This window comes from Lentinus tigrinus (assembly GCF_003813185.1).
Source record: "Lentinus tigrinus ALCF2SS1-7 unplaced genomic scaffold L226scaffold_2, whole genome shotgun sequence".
NCBI classification, from domain to species: Eukaryota; Fungi; Basidiomycota; class Agaricomycetes; order Polyporales; family Polyporaceae; genus Lentinus; species Lentinus tigrinus.
This window is the reverse complement of record NW_027137911.1, coordinates 2,054,427-2,073,765: the sequence shown is the minus strand read 5'-3', so window position 1 is coordinate 2,073,765 and position 19,339 is coordinate 2,054,427. Positions and strand designations below refer to the sequence as shown.

General features: G+C 56.1%; 6 protein-coding genes across 6 annotated transcripts; 3 read left to right on the top strand and 3 right to left on the bottom strand.

Moving 5' to 3' along the window:
- Positions 1-182: 182 nt before the first annotated feature.
- Positions 183-1,488, top strand: L226DRAFT_529832 (uncharacterized protein). The gene is made up of 4 exons (XM_067679701.1): positions 183-396; positions 466-1,251; positions 1,305-1,346; positions 1,419-1,488. The coding sequence occupies exons 2-3, from the start codon at positions 607-609 to the stop codon at positions 1,335-1,337; spliced, it is 678 nt and encodes a 225-aa protein (XP_067542000.1). The 5' UTR covers positions 183-396; positions 466-606; the 3' UTR covers positions 1,338-1,346; positions 1,419-1,488.
- A 1,166-nt stretch (positions 1,489-2,654) lies between these two features.
- Positions 2,655-4,881, top strand: L226DRAFT_452165 (amino acid transporter; the record flags this gene model as incomplete). The annotated part of the gene is made up of 10 exons (XM_067675046.1): positions 2,655-2,798; positions 2,866-2,950; positions 3,017-3,110; positions 3,165-3,296; positions 3,363-3,532; positions 3,604-3,714; positions 3,767-3,820; positions 3,881-4,334; positions 4,406-4,608; positions 4,688-4,881. The coding sequence occupies 10 exons, from the start codon at positions 2,655-2,657 to the stop codon at positions 4,879-4,881; spliced, it is 1,641 nt and encodes a 546-aa protein (XP_067541999.1).
- Positions 4,882-5,494: 613 nt separating this feature from the next.
- On the bottom strand, positions 5,495-6,899 carry L226DRAFT_453014 (uncharacterized protein; the record flags this gene model as incomplete). The annotated part of the gene is made up of 4 exons (XM_067675105.1): positions 5,495-5,828; positions 5,904-6,110; positions 6,188-6,324; positions 6,411-6,899. 4 exons carry the CDS (start codon positions 6,897-6,899, stop codon positions 5,495-5,497), a joined length of 1,167 nt encoding a protein of 388 aa, XP_067541998.1.
- A 3,318-nt stretch (positions 6,900-10,217) lies between these two features.
- Positions 10,218-13,014, top strand: L226DRAFT_566197 (uncharacterized protein; the record flags this gene model as incomplete). Its single annotated transcript, XM_067683875.1, has 12 exons — positions 10,218-10,233; positions 10,288-10,463; positions 10,535-10,729; positions 10,793-10,869; positions 10,936-11,036; positions 11,111-11,286; positions 11,353-11,441; positions 11,499-11,605; positions 11,671-12,437; positions 12,508-12,566; positions 12,625-12,894; positions 12,957-13,014. 12 exons carry the CDS (start codon positions 10,218-10,220, stop codon positions 13,012-13,014), a joined length of 2,091 nt encoding a protein of 696 aa, XP_067541997.1.
- A 337-nt stretch (positions 13,015-13,351) lies between these two features.
- Positions 13,352-14,662, bottom strand: L226DRAFT_478007 (terpenoid synthase). The gene is made up of 4 exons (XM_067676775.1): positions 14,483-14,662; positions 14,239-14,411; positions 13,895-14,177; positions 13,352-13,804 (listed from the first exon to the last, which is right to left on the bottom strand). The coding sequence occupies exons 1-4, from the start codon at positions 14,642-14,644 to the stop codon at positions 13,373-13,375; spliced, it is 1,050 nt and encodes a 349-aa protein (XP_067541996.1). The 5' UTR covers positions 14,645-14,662; the 3' UTR covers positions 13,352-13,372.
- Positions 14,663-16,929: 2,267 nt separating this feature from the next.
- On the bottom strand, positions 16,930-19,075 carry L226DRAFT_452323 (cytochrome P450; the record flags this gene model as incomplete). Its single annotated transcript, XM_067675055.1, has 11 exons — positions 16,930-17,014; positions 17,072-17,215; positions 17,280-17,405; positions 17,460-17,564; positions 17,633-17,799; positions 17,870-17,883; positions 17,938-18,034; positions 18,100-18,215; positions 18,284-18,621; positions 18,690-18,822; positions 18,886-19,075. The coding sequence occupies 11 exons, from the start codon at positions 19,073-19,075 to the stop codon at positions 16,930-16,932; spliced, it is 1,515 nt and encodes a 504-aa protein (XP_067541995.1).
- Between the last annotated feature and the right edge of the window lie 264 nt (positions 19,076-19,339).

Genomic DNA, 19,339 nt, shown 5'->3' with positions numbered 1-19,339 from the left:
AATGCAATGCGCCACTTTGCGTGAATACCTGGTAAGACACGTGACCGCGATGGACGCGTTCTTTCCACGTTTCATTGTTACGCTTGGTTTGCGATCGATCCTATTGTCCCCCATTTTCGCCACCCACCACGACGCCTATATAACTGTCCTCTCTTTCAGCGCGTTTGTTCCCCGTCTCCTATAACCCACCGTCTTCTTTGACCAACCCACCGTCTTCTTCCAACACACTGCCGTGACCAGCATGGGTCGTCGCCGGGAATGGAACCCTGAAGAGCACTATATCTGGATAGAGCCCAACGTCAAGTATCTTATATCATTTCCGGGTGCAGAGAGATATGCCCATTACCTTGATACGACCGCCCTCCTCCGAGGCCGGCGAGACCAGGTCCACCGCCAGTACGTTCTCTCAACCACTGCTCACGGTGTTCCCTATATACTCACACGAGATACGCATTACATTCCTAGGACAAGCTGCGCTACGTCTCGACACGCCGGATCCGCCACGCGTTCGATCGTGGCAGTGTCGCATTCAAGCAGACCGTCGCCGACGATCTGGACTCGCTGGTGCAGACGTTCTTGAACGCGCTCCTGAAGCGTACGGGATTCATGCCGAACCTGCTCCACAGCTACGGAGAACAGGAGCTTTGGGCGCTCAAAGAGACCCGCAACGAGGCGTATGACTACTTCTGGCGTGTGGCGCGGCAGCAGGAAGACTCGGAACGCGCGAGAGAACTTCGAAGAGCACAGAGCGCGGCCGAGGAGGTCAACCCGGGCCCGGAGGTTGGCTCTGCCTCGTCGGACAAAGAGACAGAGGCGGAGGCCGAGGAGGTAGGAAAAGGGCCGGAGGGCGTCGATGCGATGGTCGGCGCGTTGTACGAAATGATGAAACTGAGCGGGGTGCAGTTGAACTTGGAGGACCGGGTCATGAGGGAGCTGTGGGGGCGGGAAACCAAGGAACAACAGGGTAAACGAGCGGCGGAGTACTACGAGAAATTCACGGACGCCATGGGCAAAGTGTTGGAGGCCGCCCAGCTGGGAGAGAAGAGAACGGCCATGAGGAAGGCTGCGAAGAAGGCGAAAAAGGAGAGGATGAAGGCCGAGAAGCAGGAGAAAGGAGAGACGTCGACGCGGATCGACGAGGAGCAGTCTGCAGGGGAGGATACGATGGATGTCGATGAAGATCCTCTGGAAGATTTGGGCCTTCAAGACGAGGCCGAGGCGTCGGGAGACGAGTCAAGTAGTTCCACAGAGGTACGGGAATTAGGTCGGTGACTCCAGGGCGTCCTCATCTGACACAGACCCAGACGCCACCAAAGAAACGGGCACGCATCGAGTAGTGAGTCACAGTAGGTATTTATTCTCTCTGTCGTTCACGTATTGTTTTGATTCAGAACCTCGCCGCACATCGGGATACACAGCCCTGCGTATCATGTAGTGGTCACAGGTTTATCTTCAAATAATGCCGAGACTCAGTCAGATTATCCGTGTATTGAACCATACCTTTTAATCCTACCTCTGGGTCCCCAGGCTACACCGATTGCTTGAGCCTTGCTATGTACATTCGGCTAAACATACCCCCCTCCCAGGTGAGTGTATCAGTAAATTCCACACGCAAAAACACAGACAGAAGAGCAAATAATCTTTGGTGAATGGAAGTTACTTGAAGTACAGTTCCGGACGCCGCGGCACGGTTGCGCTGTGGTAAGCGCGGGACCGTTCCTTCGGCCCGGGATATCCCGACACGATCTTCGCGTCGTGTTTGCGAAGCCGTTCACGTATTTCTCCTCGTTCTTACATCCATTACCAATGCTATCGTCAACTAGCTTGAAGCTTCCGTAGGCTCAAGCTGCTGACATCGTTTTCCAGCCTGCGGTTGTACTACAACAGTCATCTTGCCAGTACTTGCCGTTTGGCTTCGCGTTTTGTAGTGTCTCGGAACTTGGTGCGTCCGTGCATCCTCTACTACTGACGAAGAGACAGGTGCGTTTTACTATGATCAAGAAAGCGAATTTTCGGCTCAATGAACGCATCACAGGGAACACGGAGATCCTTGGCTGGCGCCTTTCTGCTCCGCACTTCTTCAAGTCTCCACGACCGCAGGTGGCCAGTATCCCGACCGGACGGCGTATCACCGATATGCACTTCTCCGCTGCGACTCCAAGCGTCCATCAAGACTTCGACAGGGTTGCATCGCCATTCCCTGGGGACCTGTAAACAGTCTGTTCGCGTCCGCAACGGAGATATAGCGCAGGAGTAGCGTATCTGACAAGACCTGGGCGGAACCGTTCGTCCTCTCTTCACGGTCTCATGCGGCTTCCGTACATGTACTCCACGGTGAATACCACCTGGTGTGCTATCCCTGTGAGTCGAACCACTCCTTCAAGTTGATACCGTCCAGGTCACTCACACGCCAACATCAGCTGGCTTGCCTGACGTTCCGTAGAAGCACTTCGCCCGGTCCCAGCGGAGGAAGTTGGAGCCTGGACGCTCGCGCAGATATCGCGGTAATCTTAACTCTCCTTGCACTCAATCGGGGCTGAGCATTCAATTTCGCAGACGCTGATGTCCAGGTTAAAGCCTACCGGAGATACGTGCACACGGGTGACGGACACCCGTGGCATGAGCCTTTGCCATCTCTGCACCTTGGAGCGACGATGCCTTCAGACGAGAAACGGACTGTGGTGACCTGCGAGGAGGCGGGGCTCGACGAACATGATAGTTTGGCTACAATCCGGCACGCTGATGACCTCCTTCTCGCGAAGCTGGGATACAAGAGCGAGTTTAGGCGGAAGATATCAGTGCGTATGGCTCTTTTCATACGCAGACCTGTTACCTCTCTCTGTCGCTGACTATCGTCTGCTTCAGCTGATCGAGTCCACTGCGATTGTCCTCTCCATCCTGACGCCCTTGGCTTCAGTTACAGTGACTCTCCCGTTTCCTCTTGCATCCGGTGCGTCCCTCGATGATATTGCATAGCGAGCTCGCTGGAGTACATTTGCTGACTGAATGCGCACAGGAGGACATGTTGGGATGGTATATGGGTGGATCATCCCTTGCATGTTCGTCATGACCGTGGCCGCATCCATGGCTGAACTAACATCTGCGATGCCGTACGCTTCTCTTCTGGCATATCAGGTGCTTGCACTAACATCGGAACGTTGCAGAACGAGCGGAGGGCTCTACTACTTCTCGGCACGACTTGCCCCACGGCGCTGGGCACCCCTGGCATGTTGGATCACTGGATGGGCGAACGTTACCGGGCAGGTTGCCCTGATGTGTTCTTCGGACTACCTCACGTGCGTACGATACGCCGGGACGTGTCTCGGTTTGAAACAAGTTCTGACCTCCCTAACACTCTACAGAGCTCAGATGATCGCGACCGCACTGGAGGCAAGGTCCGACGGGGCGGTCAAGCTAGGACTAGGACCGACGTACGGACTCATGATCGCCCTGCTCGTCTCACACGGGATCGTGTGCTCCTTCAAAACAAGCATACTCGCACGCATCAACGTGTACTACGTCGTTCTCAATCGTACGCTTTGTCTCCGTTCTTCACGTGTGATTGACCACTGCCAGGCTCACCTGTAGTGTGACTTGATTTAGTCGGGACACTTATCGCGTTGACGGTTGCCTTGCTCGTGTGCAGCGGAGGACAAAGGGTGTCTGCCAAGACGGCATTCACGAGCTTCGAGAACAACACCGGATGGTCGAATAGTGCGTGTGCACTCATAGTGTCTGAGCACAACGATGCTAACTGTTCTTGCAGATGGGTGGGCATTCCTCCTGTCGTTCTATGCCCCGATGTGGACTATGGTGGGCTGTGAGTCTTTTCCCCATCTTCCACTACCGGCTCTCGTCAGCTAGCTCACAATACACACAGACGACTCCGCCGCCCACCTCTCCGAAGAAACAACCGGCGCAGCACGCGTCGCGCCCATCGCCATCGTCTCCGCCGTCGCCTCCACATCCCTCCTCGGCTGGCTCCTCTTCATCGCCATCTCCTTCTCGACCGCCTCGATCCCGCGCCTGCTCCAAACGGACTTCACCATTCCCGCCGGCCAGCTGTACCTCGACGTCCTCGGGAAGCCGGGCATGCTCGTCGTCTGGAGCATCCTCATCGTGCTCGGGTACGCGTGCGGGATGGCCCAGGGCGTGGACGCGTCGAGGGTCATTTTTGCGTTCTCGAGGGATAACGCGCTCCCTGGGTCCAAGTGGTGGAAACGCGTCCATCCGGGGACGAGGACCCCGGTGAATGGGGTGTGGCTTGTCATGGCGCTCTCGGCCATCCTGGGGCTGCTGAGTTTCTCGGATGCTGCTCTCACGTCGCTCGCTGGGTACGTTCAGTTCCTACTTAGTGATGTCCCTTGCAGCGCTGGGTCTCGAGTCTGACAGTGAATTCCGGCAGAGCGTCGGTCATAGCGCTGTACACGTCGTACATCACCCCGATCTTCCTGCGGCTCACCTCCGGACGGCACACCTTCGAGCCTGGTCCGTTCTCCCTCGGGTGGTGGTACATGCCCATCGGAAGCACCGCCGTCGCGTGGACCGCCTTCGTCATCGTCCTCTTCCTGTTCCCTTCCGGCGTCAACCCGACAGCAGACACAATGAGTACGCATTTCTCCTCGATTCGGGTCACTCATACAATGATTTAGACCAACTGATGACTGATGATCCCTCTCTGATCTAGATTATACGGTCGTGGTCATCATGGGCGTGTTCATGTTCGCCTCGCTGTCGTGGATATTCTCGGCGCGCAAGTGGTTCAAAGGGCCTGTTCGGACCATCGGAACCTCGACCTCGGACGACTCGATCGCACACGATGGCGAGGAACTGGAAGAGAAGAACGAGATGCGCATCGAGGAGCGGGAAATGTCCGGATGATGGCTATAAGCTCAGCAATGGTATCTGTGGAAGTTATCGTGCAGAGGGAGATACAGTAGGAGTACATGTTCCCAAGTTTACACGGCTGGGCGTCCGGGATGGGGAGCTGCGCTCTCCGTCCTCGCCGAGACTAGTTCCTCGTTCGAATTATCTCGGAGTCCTCAGCAGGCTGTTGTTACCTGTGAAATCTGCTGCTGGCGGTACACGAAGTGTAAGCACAACAAGATACGGTTGATATAGCGCACCCGCGGGAGCCATGCAGCCAGTCTTCTGGAGACGTCAATAAGGTTCCCCCAAGCCAGTCTACGCCTCCCAAAACTGAGCCCCCGCGAAGCCTCCAACCACACGGTGCGTCACTCCTCACGTGACCGCGACGCGTCCTGTCACACCTTCCTCCTCGGAGTCCTCGGACTCGGAGGCGCAAAAGGGCATGGAGCGAGTATTTATTCGGCCAGAGCCTCACAATCAGTTCAGAAAACATGCTAAGACGACAATAAATATCTGTACAACAAGACGGGAAGTCCGTCCAAGTACTTTACTCCGAAGTCACGCCCTACCACCTTCCGACCCGCTATCGCAACTCATCTCCTCCCCCGTCCCCCAGAAAAGGCTCTCACTCGCCAACAATATAGATATTGCCCATCTTTCCCAACTCGTCTACCATCCGCCTCAACGCCGCAGTATGCGTCACCACGACCTTCGCACCAGCCTCCACCCTCACGGCCTGCTGCTCCGCCAGCTCCTCACGCACCTCCCTAGCCTCCGCACGCGTCTTCACGACCTCCGTCAACCGAGTCGCGTCTCCCTCTGTGCCGTGCCTCCGGATGTGCTCGGAGATGCGGGACTCGTCGAGAACGGGGTCGCCCGAGGGCACGAAGCCAGGGACGTCCGGCAGCGGCGCGAACGCAGGGACGTCGCGATCCGAGAACCTGTTCGGGGCGAGGCCGCTCCGGCCCATCGTCTTCAGCAAGTGCCAGAGGGATAGGTCGGACGTGACGAGCCGGTGCATGGTGCAGAGGTACGTGTCGTACGCGCGGTTGCCGGTCGGGACGAACGCGAAGTCTGATGGCTGCTTGGCGTGCATTTCGGCGAGGGTCGGGGAGAGGATGGGGGGCGGGGAGAGGGATGCGTGTTGGGCTTGGGGAACGTCGGGCGGAGGGGAGCGTCGTCCATAGGCGAGGTAGTCGTAGTCGCCGAGTTGGAGCGCGTGGCTGAGGGTATGCTCGCCGCTGTCTGCGAGCAGCGTGTTGTTTCCTGATAATGGATAGGGTGGTTAGCATGTGTGTGATAGACTTCCACGCGCGACGAACCTATGGGACTGTGGTCAAACCACCAGCCGTTATTGTGGAGTTTCCGACGGCTCTCGACTTCGTGAGCCTTTCCCTGCTTCAGCAAACCGCATTCGTCCTTGTGATAACGCGTCTTCCAGTCGAACGTCTGGCACTACGGGAGAACGTGCGTGTCAGCGGAACATATCAAGGCGAACAACCGCATACCGCATTACACGACATGCGAGAACAACGACATACCTGAACTGAGCAGTAATACCTGCTTTTGCACCCACTGCAACGCAGGAAGCGCGGTCCGTGCAGGGCCTCCCACTTCCCGCACCGGGCGCACGCATACATCAGCTCATTCTCCGGGACCAACACCTCAACGTCTGCCCGCAATCCAAACTCGTTGTCCTCGGGGTATTTGCCGTTCGAAAACGCAACAGGCGACTTGTCCGCTTCATCGCGCATACAGGATAGCGCGCTCATCACCGACTCTGCGTCTGTCCCTCCTACGGCGAAGACGGGGTTGCCAGCGGGAGAGCACGCGCCGACAGCGAGAGTGTCTCCAAGAGCGACGAAGTTGAGACACATGGCGACGCGGCGCCCAGAGAATTCGGAGGGTGTCGGGTATACGAGGAACCAGGAGGCGTGGTTGCGTCCGAGTGCGACCTTGTTCTCGGGATGAACTGTAGGGCAGCTGAAGGTGCGGAAAGGGACGCGGTCTGGGGGCGTCGTCGTCGACATCGTGGTCGTTGTCGAAGATGCTTGCAGCGAGCACGATGAAGAGAGAGCGGGGGAGAGGGCAGTAGCTGGGGATGCGAGAGGCTTAGAACGAGACAACGTGACGTCGAGTACTGGCATCCTGCAAATCACGGAAGAAGGCCTAGCGAAAGCGAAAAAGACAGACAGCAGATAACGATCCACGTTCGCGCAACGTCACAGGCGGGCTTCTTGTCGGCATCGCGCGGTGGCCCCGACTCGAAAAGAGAGCCGGGTCCAGCTGCCGCACAAGTCTCATATTGTTTATAGCTAAGGGAATCTTGTTTATACATATAGCAAGCAGTGTCGGGACAGCCGTGGATTCACATAGAACCAGAGCACAAAGAGAGACGAGCGAACAACACAGGAACGTCCAGTGTGCCACGAGAACCAACAATGATAGACGTCGACCTTGGAGTACCCGCGGGCCTGGATGTAGTTCGCCCCGCGCAGACTGGGCTCGTCGTTGGCTTTGACCAAGGATCGGGTAGGAGGGATATGCGAGAACGGCGTGCCCAGAGAAGCTGTCCAGTATGATAGATGGCGGCAGTTGTAGTTGAGTTGGGCGACTTCAGGGACGAGACGGTTGAGGTTGATGAGACAGCGTTCCTGAGGCTGTTGTGAGGGATGAGTTCGGAATGGAAGCCTGAGTCACCGGAGATGAAGGCAGAGAGGGGTGTATACAACGATGCGGGATGATCGCGGCGACGGAAATAGTTGTCGATGGTCTCTAGGGCGCGCGCGAGGGAGTACTCTCCATGGTCCGCGAGCAGGCTGTGGTCGCCTGCAGGGATATCAACCCTCAGAAGAGCAGCATAGCGGGACGAAAACGATGACCTACCGTGGTAGCCGTGGTTGAACCAGTCATGGAGCCTCTTGCAACAGTCCACGATTTTGGATGACTTGCCAGAAGGGAGAATTCATCTTCGTGAAACACAGGTATCCGGACTTCATTCTTGCGCTGTAATGGAACTGATGAGCAGACAACGTACACGCGCGAATATTAGGCGAAGCTCGAGATGCCGACGCATAACGTAGAGGAGAAAGGGGATCCGTAAGTAGATATATCATACAGACGCACCTCGCGCGAGCATAGCAGCAGTACCTGCTCTTGCGCCGACCGCACCTACGGACTGCAGTCCATAGCGGGCCTCCTATAACTCGCATCGCGCAAACGCATACACAAGCTCGTTCTCGGGGATTTCTTGCACCTCAATGTCCACCTCAATGCCCCCCCACGACGCCGGGGATGTGATTGCACTGGTACGACAGTAATCGCACTTTTTGTCGCTGGGCCTTCATAGAAATGTTTGCTATGCGTTGCCGTGCAGATCAGTTTCCCAGACGAAGACACACCGTGGGGTTGCTTGGACAATGGACCGGAAGGCATGCTTGCGCCCGAGGTCTCAGTCAGGAAAGTCCTCGCGTGGCAGGATGGCCGGAAGGTTCGCGGGGAGATACTGGACTGTATGTCGAGGAATACGTCCACGTCGCAGAAAGCTCAAGCAGCCACGTGTGTATCAGCTACTAAGCCTGTCGAGTGGCGGAGAACTGGAACACGAGGAGGAATGTGTGCTCGGATTTGGCGTCAAGACAGCGAAGTTCGTCGGGCGCTCCAATCCGGCCCGATATCGGCCGAACGTGCACGAGAACGCTGTCTTGAAACTTAAAGTTGTCTTTCAGCCTGCCGCACTCTTCCTCACTGACTTGGTGCAGCGTACACGGCCTTTAGCTGTTAATAAGTACCCTTGGAGAAGACTTTGACAACATCAATCCTATCGACAATGGGGGGACATAACCTCGACAACGATCCCAACGTCAATCGTCTCCAACTCCTAGGAAACAAATATTCCGGCCAACTCTCCGCATCTTCAGCTTCAGCTGCCATCCTAGTCTACGCGAAGACGAGGGGCAGACATACCTCCCGATCCACCGTCAAAGCAACCCTCACTTCTCCTCTTATCAGTCTGCGTCGCGAACGGCTGGTGGAGCGTCAAGATACCTGTAGGCAATCACACCCTGCTCATAACACTGCATAGAAAGCATCCTTTCGGGAATTAATGAAGCGATATAATTTGGATCACCGAAAGTAAGCATTTTGATAGACTAGATCTTGTGCGAGAAGTATCCTTATACCAGTCAGGAAAGGCTTTCAACCTGCTCGAATAAGAATACTGATCAAGACTTTCGACCCCTCGGAACGTAAGTGCAGGAAATTGTCGCCGAGAAAAGGAGGCGTTCGTTGCAGTGTTACAGATAACGGAGAGTAATTTCTCGTGCGCGCCCTGCCAGATATTTTCGACTACGACTTCCTCACATGGTCGCCACTGGCGATCCTTCCCTGCACACGGGCGACCCGCAGCTCACGTCGTGTGGGCCGTGGCTCGTGAGGCGCGCGAGGGCTCGCGAAGAAGCAGGCAGAGAGGGCGGTGGGGGCTGCTATGCGCGCACATGATGCTGCGACGATGAAGCTCGTGGAGGAGGTACCATATGTGCCGGTCGACGAGGAGGGGGAGGAGATGGATTCCGATGTCGAGCCCGATGAACTGTAGGGCACGCGTGACTCGAGAAGTTAGCTGCCTGGACTGTTAGCTTTCGTCAGTCTTGTTGCACCGATGCTTTCTCTTGCCCTCAGATTTGATGCAGTACATCCTATAAGATTTTGAGTAATGTTTACTCGGTGCAGATACCATCCCGCCTCGCCTCCTGTTCTCGTGGGCGCAGTTGTGACATGACGCGTCTAGGTCACGTGGGGAGTGACGCGTCGCGCGACGCCAACACGCTCTGAAACCGAGTCTTTCTTCCAACTTCCAAGCCTCTTCCAGCCTGTCGCATTGATAGTCTCGCCCTGCTCTTTCTTGCCGCATTGTACACTGTGCACGGCTTGCAACTTTAGACACTCTTGGCGAAGGCTCTGACGACGACTGGACAATGAGAACTTCCACAACGATGCCATGTCAATCGTGTCCAACCACTTGGCCTTCTACACACTCAAAAGCGAGAACCAAAGCTACATGGCGGGAATAACTCTTGCTCGTAAGCACATTACAGAACCGTCACCCCCTGGGGCATGGGTCAATTGACAAAGCGTAAGTTTCACGTTGTGATATCATTATTCAAGTCATTATTGCCGCTTCCAATTGCACGCCAAAGCGTATGCTTTGCTCACATTTGACACAGGTCCAGCTACAATCCCTATGCAGGTGGCCGCTACCGCGGCTACACCTATAAGAAGACATGATGTGGCAAGCGACACCGCTATTCCAACACCGTCGTCTACCGAGCCACATATCAATGTCCAGCATGCACTACACAACCAGTAAGTCTGATCTTTGAATTATGAGCGAGAGCGTGCATACTGACGGTTGTACAGATGCCTTCAACATCAGCCAAGGGTTGGTACCCCGGAAGGCTCACCCGTATTACAGCCGCAAATCCAAGGCAAAGAGCTCGTCGTCCAAGGGCAACACTGTGCCCAGCCCTCGCTCTCGCGCAAAGGTCGGCAAACTCGCCGCGCTCAAAGACATGCCCGCGGAGATCTTCTATATGGTGCGTCGCAAAGCGTCCCCGCCGCTCGTCGGTACTTCACGTTCTTTGGAGGCTCATCCCGCCGCTTGCAGATCGTCGGATGGCTCCTCCCGGTGGATCTCATCCACCTGTCGCGTACTTCCAAGTTCTTCCGATCGATGCTGATGTCGAGGAAGAACGAGTGTCTGTGGAAGGAGGCGCGGAGGAACGTGCCGGGGCTGCCGGACTGCCCGCCGATCCTCTCAGAGCCGCGGTATGCGGCGTTCTTGTTCGACCAGTACTGCTTCGTGAGTCTGTCCGCCATGTATTCACAACTATCATCGACTCATCCATGCATGATGCGGAAACAGGCTTGTGGAATCGAACGCTCGACGAACGTCGACTATAACCTCGCGCTGCGGTTCTGCGCTCCGTGCTATCATGCAAAGTGAGTCGCGTGCAGGGTGCATCGTTTATTCAGGGATCACAGCTGACATTCTTCGCATGCGAACAGCATGGTAACGGGAAACACGCTCGACTTTCTTGAGCTCGCGAGAGTAAATACTGAGGGTCGCTGCTGGTTCGCGTACGTTGCCGGGTCATCCGACTCTATCCGTGAGTTCTCCGCCATAGCATTCCTTACCTCTCTGGCTATGAATGCTGACTCCCAATGACCTACACCTACATAGGACGCATTTCTGCCCTCCGAGGTGATCCGGATCAAAACCGCGAGTACCACGATTACTATGTCGTCGAGACGAACGCTGTGCGGGACGAGATTATCAGGCTCATGGGCTTGGGCGATTCCGACACCTTGCGAACGTTCCTCAATGAGCGGCGCGAGTATGTCCGACAGATGCAAACGGTCAGTAGCCCACCAAGTTCGATGTGATGTCTTGTGCGGAGCTGACTTCGTGTATGTTTTACATAGCATGGGCAAGCCGTCGCGGAGTGGCGGCATCAGACCCTCTGCGACAAGCACGAGGAGGCGAAGAATGCGAAGTCGGACCGTAGTCGAGCGTACGTCTCTATGTCCTGTTCTCGCATGCAATGTGCTGATGCAGGTAGCGCTTGCAGTATGAAGGACAAGCTCTTCGAGCTGGGCTACAGCGAAGACGACTTCCCTGTTAACAACGCCGCATGGGACAATATCCTCAACCAACCAACGAAGCTGAACGACCGAAGTGCGTTATCTATCTCCGTCGGTTGCTGGATTGTTGTTGGATTCTGACTCCACTCATGATATCAGTCTGGAAGACTGCACGCCCGAAGCTGGAAGCCCTCATTGAGCAGAGACAACAAGCCCGTCTCCAAGCGGCGTTCGAAGCACGTCTCAAGGAACGTCAAGCCGAGTTCGCTCCGTACTACGAGGACTTCGTCAAGACTGTCCCCGAGGCCGAGCGTTCCTTCATGCCCAACCTCCACGACGCAAGTGCGCTTCCCTGTATCGTCGCCATCTTGTCCGAAAGCAACGCCGAAACGCCCATCACGCTGGGTCGCCTCGTTCCCATCCAGGCCAGCCTGCGCGACGAGGCACTGCAGTACATAGCGGACGCGAAACGGGACCTAGTGAAGATGCAGCACGACGAACGGCAGAGGTTCGTATCCACGAAGGAGTCTCTGCCCGCATACGCCGCGGCACAGGTCGACGCCGAGCTCGCAAAGGCCTCCTCGCTGTTCATCTGCCACCACTGCCCGCTGGAAGCGTCGCTCTCCGCGCAAGACATATGCACGCACTGGCGGATGGAGCATCCGCACCTGAAGTGGAACGACAATTGGCCCCCGAACGAGCACTCGGACCGGCGCAGGCGGCCGTCCGACCGGCCGAAGAAGCTTCCGTGGGTTTCGGCGAGGTGGCAGGGCGAGAAGGCGGCCAAGGAGGCCCTGAAGGCTTTGGATGTGGAGGAGGACACGTCCCATGCTGAGCTGGATGAGCTCGTGAGGAGCGGGCAGCTGGTCTGTGCGTGCGGAGACCCGAGGCTGCCTCCGGCGCACGAGTCGAGTTGGGGTATACTTGTGAGTCTTCATCGCCTTCGTCAGGCTCTCTGCGCCTCACATTTGCATGGACTGATTTGTCGGGTTATAGCTCAGCCACGTCCTGGCGGAGCAACGTTGGTACGAGGCCCGGGTCCAAGTGCTATCTCCGTGAGTTGCATGCCTCGTATCGGATCGCATCGTGTCATGCTGACGTCTGTATCTGCAGGAACTATGGAAGCCATCCTGGGGATGCAATACGCGACAACCACAGGCCGCTCGAGGCATGTCTGATGCTCCTCTATCCTGGGGAAGAGCTGGTGTATCCGGAGTACAAGATACCCCAGGAGGAGGCCGACGAGATTGCAGCGCTCATGGCTGCCGAGCAGCATCCGCCTACGTGCAAGAGATGCTATGACCTCACGAAGCGTACCTGGCGCTTCAAGTCGATGTGGATGCCGCGGGACGTAGATGTCCTCGCGCACCATATGAAGACGAAGTAAGTCGTACTTGAATGCCTAGACTGAAATGTGTCGAATCGCTCACGGGTTGCGGGTACAGGCATGGGAAGCAGTTGACCAAGGATCTGCTCGTCTTCGAGTACTTTTTAGGCCATTGATGAGCCTCTAGTGAGCCTCTAGTATCTACTTGTACATAGTTCCTAGCTGAATATGCACATCTCGTTGATGAGCACTGCGCGGCGCGAGCCATGTGGCGCAGGTTCAAAGGCGTTCAGCTCGAGACCGGCCCTCACAGCATCCTCCCGAGCTCGGCGCGGAACCGCATGCTCCCTCTCCCCGGAGTCACGCTGCATAATCTGGACAGTAACTTATATTTATGTAGGATAAAACAGTAAGCAGATAGCTGGGATGAAAAGCGTGGCGGATACCACGGAGCGAGAATGAAAGAGTGCGAGAATGAATGCGTACGAGGTAAATCGACAATCCACTACCAATGGGCCCAACGTCGAACACAACCTACGCAGCCACGGCAGTAACAGCAAGGCCAACAGGCATCGGCATCTGCTCATCCACCAGCAGCACCTCAACGTTCTCGCGGCGAAGGTTCGGGTTCTGGGGTTGCTTGGGGAGCATGGGGACGAGGCGCGTCTTCTGGTACTCGCGGCCCTTGCTGCCAAAGTACCGCCCGGACTCGAAAGCCCAGCAGTAGTTAGATCGCGGCCAGGTGCCAAGCTGGTCGATGTACACCGCGACCTGCTTGTCGACTGCCGGGCCCCAGGACGGCACGCGCTCCAGCGCATCGAGGAAGCGCATCTCGACTTCTTTGTGGTGGTTCGCGACCCAGTTTATGGCGCTGTCGAGGCTCATGTTGAACTGGTGCATGGCAATCGTGAGGATGTTGTGCCGGTCGTCGCCCGTTGCTTGTTCCTTGTTGTACGATGCAATGTCCTGTTGAATAGGGAATGACCTGTCAGCACTGGCGTCTACCGCAGGACACGGAGAGAAGACAACCAGAGTCTGAGAGAAACATGGACGCACGTTGTCAAGGAGTACTAGATCGGCGCACAGAAACTCTAGTTCTTTGATAATGGGGTGGTAAAATGCCTCGTCCGGAATTGAGAGATGCAGCTCAGCAGGGAGGTGCGCCGGGCGTGTCCCGATGTTCTCACGGCGTGTCTCGAGGTAGCTGTCGATAGTACGGATGGTATCGTTATCCCGATCCTCCGCCTGGACGACGACCGAGTTCACGTAGTCCGTGAACGCCTCGACGAAGTGCTTCGCTGGCTCCAAGGTTGCAATCGCCCGTCCGCGCGCCCAGAACCTGAGCCAGAAGAGACGGTGTGAGGCGCGAAATTATCAGAGGATATATATACAATACTCACTGCCTGGTGATCTCGCCGAGTATGATTTCGCCTTCTGGACGGGGCTTGTCGGGGTTGCGTAACGCGTCGATAACGACCTCAATCATCTCCCGGACGACGGGAGCAGGCTCGACATCGGTGTACTCATCGATGATGAAGACGAGGTTCATGAGATCAACGCCAATGCGAAGCGCCTCTGCAGGATGAAGTGCTCCTTAGCCCACCACTACAAGGACTATAGCAAATACGACTAACCTCGTGAGACGTCCGGGTATGAGAGGGACGCGAGGCGGCCGAAGTCGCACTTGTCGTACGCATACTGTGACTGAGGCGTGAATGCCTTGAAGGTCTTGAACCATGCGTTGGACTCGGCGGTGACCTCTTCGTAGTACGGGTTGATCTTGCGTGGCCATGGCCAGTCGGCCATGGTCTCCGGCAAGTAGAGGTACTTCTGTTCGTGACCGTCCTCGGTGCCGACGGTAACAGATTTCTTCGGCTCGAACAGAGAGGGGAGTGTGTTGGAAGGAGCCATAGGGTCAGAGTATGCGAGTGGTGTATGACGGGCAAAGAGCTAGATGAGACTGAGAAACCGTCAGTTAGGAGTCGAGGTTTCTATGTGGGCTGCGTACCCAGAACGACCCACGTATTTATATATGCACCGTCTTAGGCTGGTAGTAGCTCGTTCGCCGTTTGTGCAGAACGTCCTAGTGCAATGCTCGGTCATTAGCTCGATTGATACGCTCAGCCGGCGGACAGACCATAGGACGCATGGGAGCGGTCGCTCGTGCGCGAGCAGCAGGCCAGTAGTACAAGGAGGGACGCGACATCGGCTGGGCCTGGATGGTCGCGGTCGACCTCTTCACGCGCCGGTTGGAGGAGATGGGAGTGAAGAACTCGTGCGGCACTGTGCAGCGACAATCAAGGTGTGCTCAACGCGAACCTCCCGTCAGCGTCTGGACGGGGTACAGAACGAGTGTTGGACAGACGCTATCATCAGGGGCGTCAACGAGATGTTGACGTTGGCGAGTGAAGGAGAGGACTAAGTACATCGAAGAGCGCACGGCATGGCACTTCGGGGTGGGGCTATTGCAGTGCCATCATGTTTGTAACCCAAGCGTCGGTTGCATCCGCGCATCAAGCTAACGAGGAATTCAATGTAGATATAGAGGAAGAGGCACAGATCATGACTTACTGGTATGCATCGAAATCGTTCTGATGACAATAATCGGCTTGCAACCTTGGTGGGGTGTCCGCAGTCCAACGGTGGTTGCTTCGAAGTTGGCGACCAGTCGGACTTGCCACCCCACGCTTGAGCCAGATTCTGTCCGGGAACATCAATGTCGCAGTCGTTTGCGACACCAGAGGTTGGCCAGAGCAAAATCCTCATTTCCAGCACGGCCGGTGAACGAACGCGTCGGTGACGGAACTACTTCCTTGACGGATCTGCCGTGCGATTTGCCTTCGGGAGGATCCCCAAACTCTCCCCTGTCAACTCAACGTCAGCTCAACTCAACGGTGAACTTCATTCCCATACTAATATATATATACGCGCAAACCTTCTCGTACTAACCCAAAAACAGCCATCATCGTATGAAGCTTACCGATGGCCTGAGGTCGCACCGCTGCTGGGCTTCGCATTCGGCAACCTGTTCGTCGGCCGCGATTGACTTCCAGTGAAGCCCATGTGCGTGCATACGGCGTAGAGGTATAAAGACTCAGGGGGGGTATCTCCTGGCCGAAGAGGCAGAGCATAAAGGGGTACAGGCCTTCGCTGGCATCCACGGCGGCCTTGGTACGGAAGCCGTGGACGTTCGAGACATACTCATCAATCATATCAAGGCCGAGCGGGATAAATCACGGCAGGAGCATACGTGCATGGGTGCGGGTGAGGGGACGAGAAGTCCGTCTGCACACCATGTCAAGGGAACGGAATGAACGAACTGAGAGCATTGGATAGAGATCCGGTACCGCACCAAAGGAGCCATTGTCATGCTATCAGCCGTCGCTGTGTAGCTTGCGACGGATCTCCAGCTTGTGTCACTGTGTCTTCCCGTTGCGCAACAGATCGTACTCACTCTTGTTATGCTCGTCGGTCCAGTCGTTTGATTGGCACTGCGTATACTCGCAGGTGAGTGATCAGCAACACCTTACAACGCAGCCAAGGGCACATCATTGAGGTTTATTCGATGCGTGGCCTGGAGGAGGGCTTCCTGCCAGGTCCGGATGAGTCGTCCTCCAGGCTCTTCAGTTTGAAAGCCGAGCGAGTGAATTCAATGGCCACAGGCTAGCCCACAGCACGTAAAAAAAGTAAGTGTAGATAGGCCACGTGGAAGAGTCAGATAGACTGGCAAGCTTGCTCCAGACTGAGAAACAGAGGAAAAGACGACGAGATTGAGTATCATTGTTGGCAGGAAAAGCCTGCGCGGCGTGTCACGATTCACGTGATTGAAACGCGTCATGTCACGAAAGTCCGACCTCCTTGAGCACGTCTCGGGATGGGCTCTTCAAAGGCGCACTCCCGAGGCAAATTCAGGATAAAAAGGTTCATGGCCGTTCTCGGACTCGGAGGAACTAGATCTAAACTCTAATTTGGAGGTCCTCTACAGCGTACAGTCGACGACGAAAGCGAAGTCAACATCCCAACCTCTGCCTGCTCTGCATTTTCCTACTCCTAACGAACGACCAAACCAATGCCTCCAAGGTGTTTGCGCCCTACGCAACAAACGACGTCTGCCTTATGAGGTTCACAGACGTCGGCAGGCGCGGCGTGATCTTGCACTTGAACGGCTTCGGATGGCTGCGTGTGTAGATACAGTCAGTACCCGCGACACGTCAGAAATAGAACTCGACGCACCGCACAGCGTGCTCATCAAAGTCAGTGGGAATGGGGATGGGCACCCCGTTCTCGTCGACCGCGGGCGTGATCTTGTAGACGTGGAACAAGCTCGCGACCATCGCCCAGACCGTGTTCTCCGCGAGGTCTTTGCCCGGGCATACCCTGCGTGCGGAGCGTCAACCGGGTGAAACGGCGAGCGAGACGTGCGGCAGCGGGCGTAACCTACCTTCGTCCGAAGCCGAATGCGGGCCCGCGAGGGTCGGGTTGGGGAGTGCGACCTTCGCCCTTGAGGAAGCGGTCCGGGTTGAACTTCTCGGGCTCGGGATACACGCTGGGATTGTTCAGCATCGCCCTGTGTGTGGTGGTGAGTAGAGGGATCTGAGTAACTGGACGATTAAATGCATACCAGGTGTTGGCCATGACCATCGTGCCTTTCGGCATGTAATACCCATTATACTCGTCGTCCTCCATGAGCCGGTGCGGGACACCGACGGGGGTCGTCGACGCATATCTGATAGCGAGGACGGGGGAAACGTCAGATTGGGAATTGAGGCAAGGATGTGATAGATCGTCACGAACCGGATGGCTTCGGTCATCACACAGTGGAGGTAGGGCAGCTTCTCGCGGTCACCAAAGTTCGGCAGGCGATCTTTTCCAACGACCATGTCGAGTTCGGCTTGGACGCGTGCCTGGACAATCGGATCGCGGACGATGCATACCATCGCGGTCATCATCGTCGAAACGGTCTGCATAGGAATTCGATCAGTTTCCCTTGTCATTTGTCACTGATGATGTTCGTGCGCTTGGTCTACGAACCGTGTCGAAGCCACCTGACGATTACTGTGTGAGATGACGCAGATAAAACGCGGCGGAAGAGGTCATACCAGAATACGTGATACCGGCTGTGCTGCGCACGCCCTCTTCGTCATCTGTCTCTTCGAGCATGGTAGCGGTGTAGCAAGGTACAGCAGTGCCTGCAGCCTGCAGCAAGCAAGATCATGAGTTTCTCCAGGTACGACCAAATACTGCGGTGCAGCGCGACTGACCATCTGCTTCTTCACCTGCTCAAATGGCGTGTGCAAGAAGGCATGCAGATCTTCGCGGGTGCCGGGTGGAAGACGCTTGAAGCCTGCGCCAGGCACCCAGTCGGGGATGAAGCGCACTAGGAAATCAACGCATGAAGTCAGCCCTCTCGTCGTAACTTGCAGCTCATCCTTTATACAGACTTACACCACGGGATGAGATCGACGATATGCGCGCCGACCGCGCCGACGGCCTCGATAGTCTTCACGCCGCGCTCCGCGAGGTTCACAAAGTAGTCGTTCTGGTCCTTGACCTCGTGCCCGTATGTCATCATCATGGTGATGCCGGCGGCCATGCGCTTGATGTGCGTCTTGTAGTTGACGGGGTCGTCGAGGAGGTCGTTGAGCATCTTGTGGACCTCCTTGAGCTGGACTGGGTAGTAGTTCGGCAGGCGCGGTTTCTTGAGGTACTCTTGGAGGTACTTGCGGTGCCGCTTGAACTTGTCGCCGTACGGAACAATGGGGAGCGCCCAGTTCCAGCCGATCCTGTATATTACGAGCGCGAAGGTGAGCATCATAGCTCCCGCAGCAGCGGAGAGAAGACGGGTACTGACACGTCGCCTGCCATCGGAACATATGGTCTGCACGAGTAAATCGCGCTACGCTTCTCGAGGAGGTCGTGAGCCACGGCGAAAGAGTTGATGACCACGACGGGTTTCCCGAAAGTATGGAAGTAAATCAGATCGCCTGACGATGAGAACAATGAGCGACAGAAGTAACAGAGGAAGTAACAAGAAAATCTGCGCATACCATACTTCTTGCCCCAATCCTGGAACGTCCTCCATGCGACGTCCTGGGGAACGTCGTAGATGGCGCCGAGGAAGGGCAGCCCCTTTGGACCAGGGGGCAGCGGCAAGTTCTTCGGATTGGACGCGCGAGCGCGTAGGTAGTAGATTGCAAAGACAGCAGCAGCGATGGCGATCACGTAGACTCCGGTCATGGTGGTGATACGGGGAGCGGCGACTCGGATGAGCAATGTTCATCGTTTATAACCCTGCTAGTACGAACACAAACAGAGTATCAGCGGCAACGTAGGCATGCAAAGCACAGAATAGAACGTACAGTAAACTAAGCGGTAGCTGTTTTGTGACATCCTGTGAAGGAATGTCCGTGAGCAGCGGGCCTGATAGAACTGTCAGCACCCGGCCTGGCCCATGCGCGTCCCTGCGCCGCAACACACGACGCGAGCTTACTGTGGATGGAA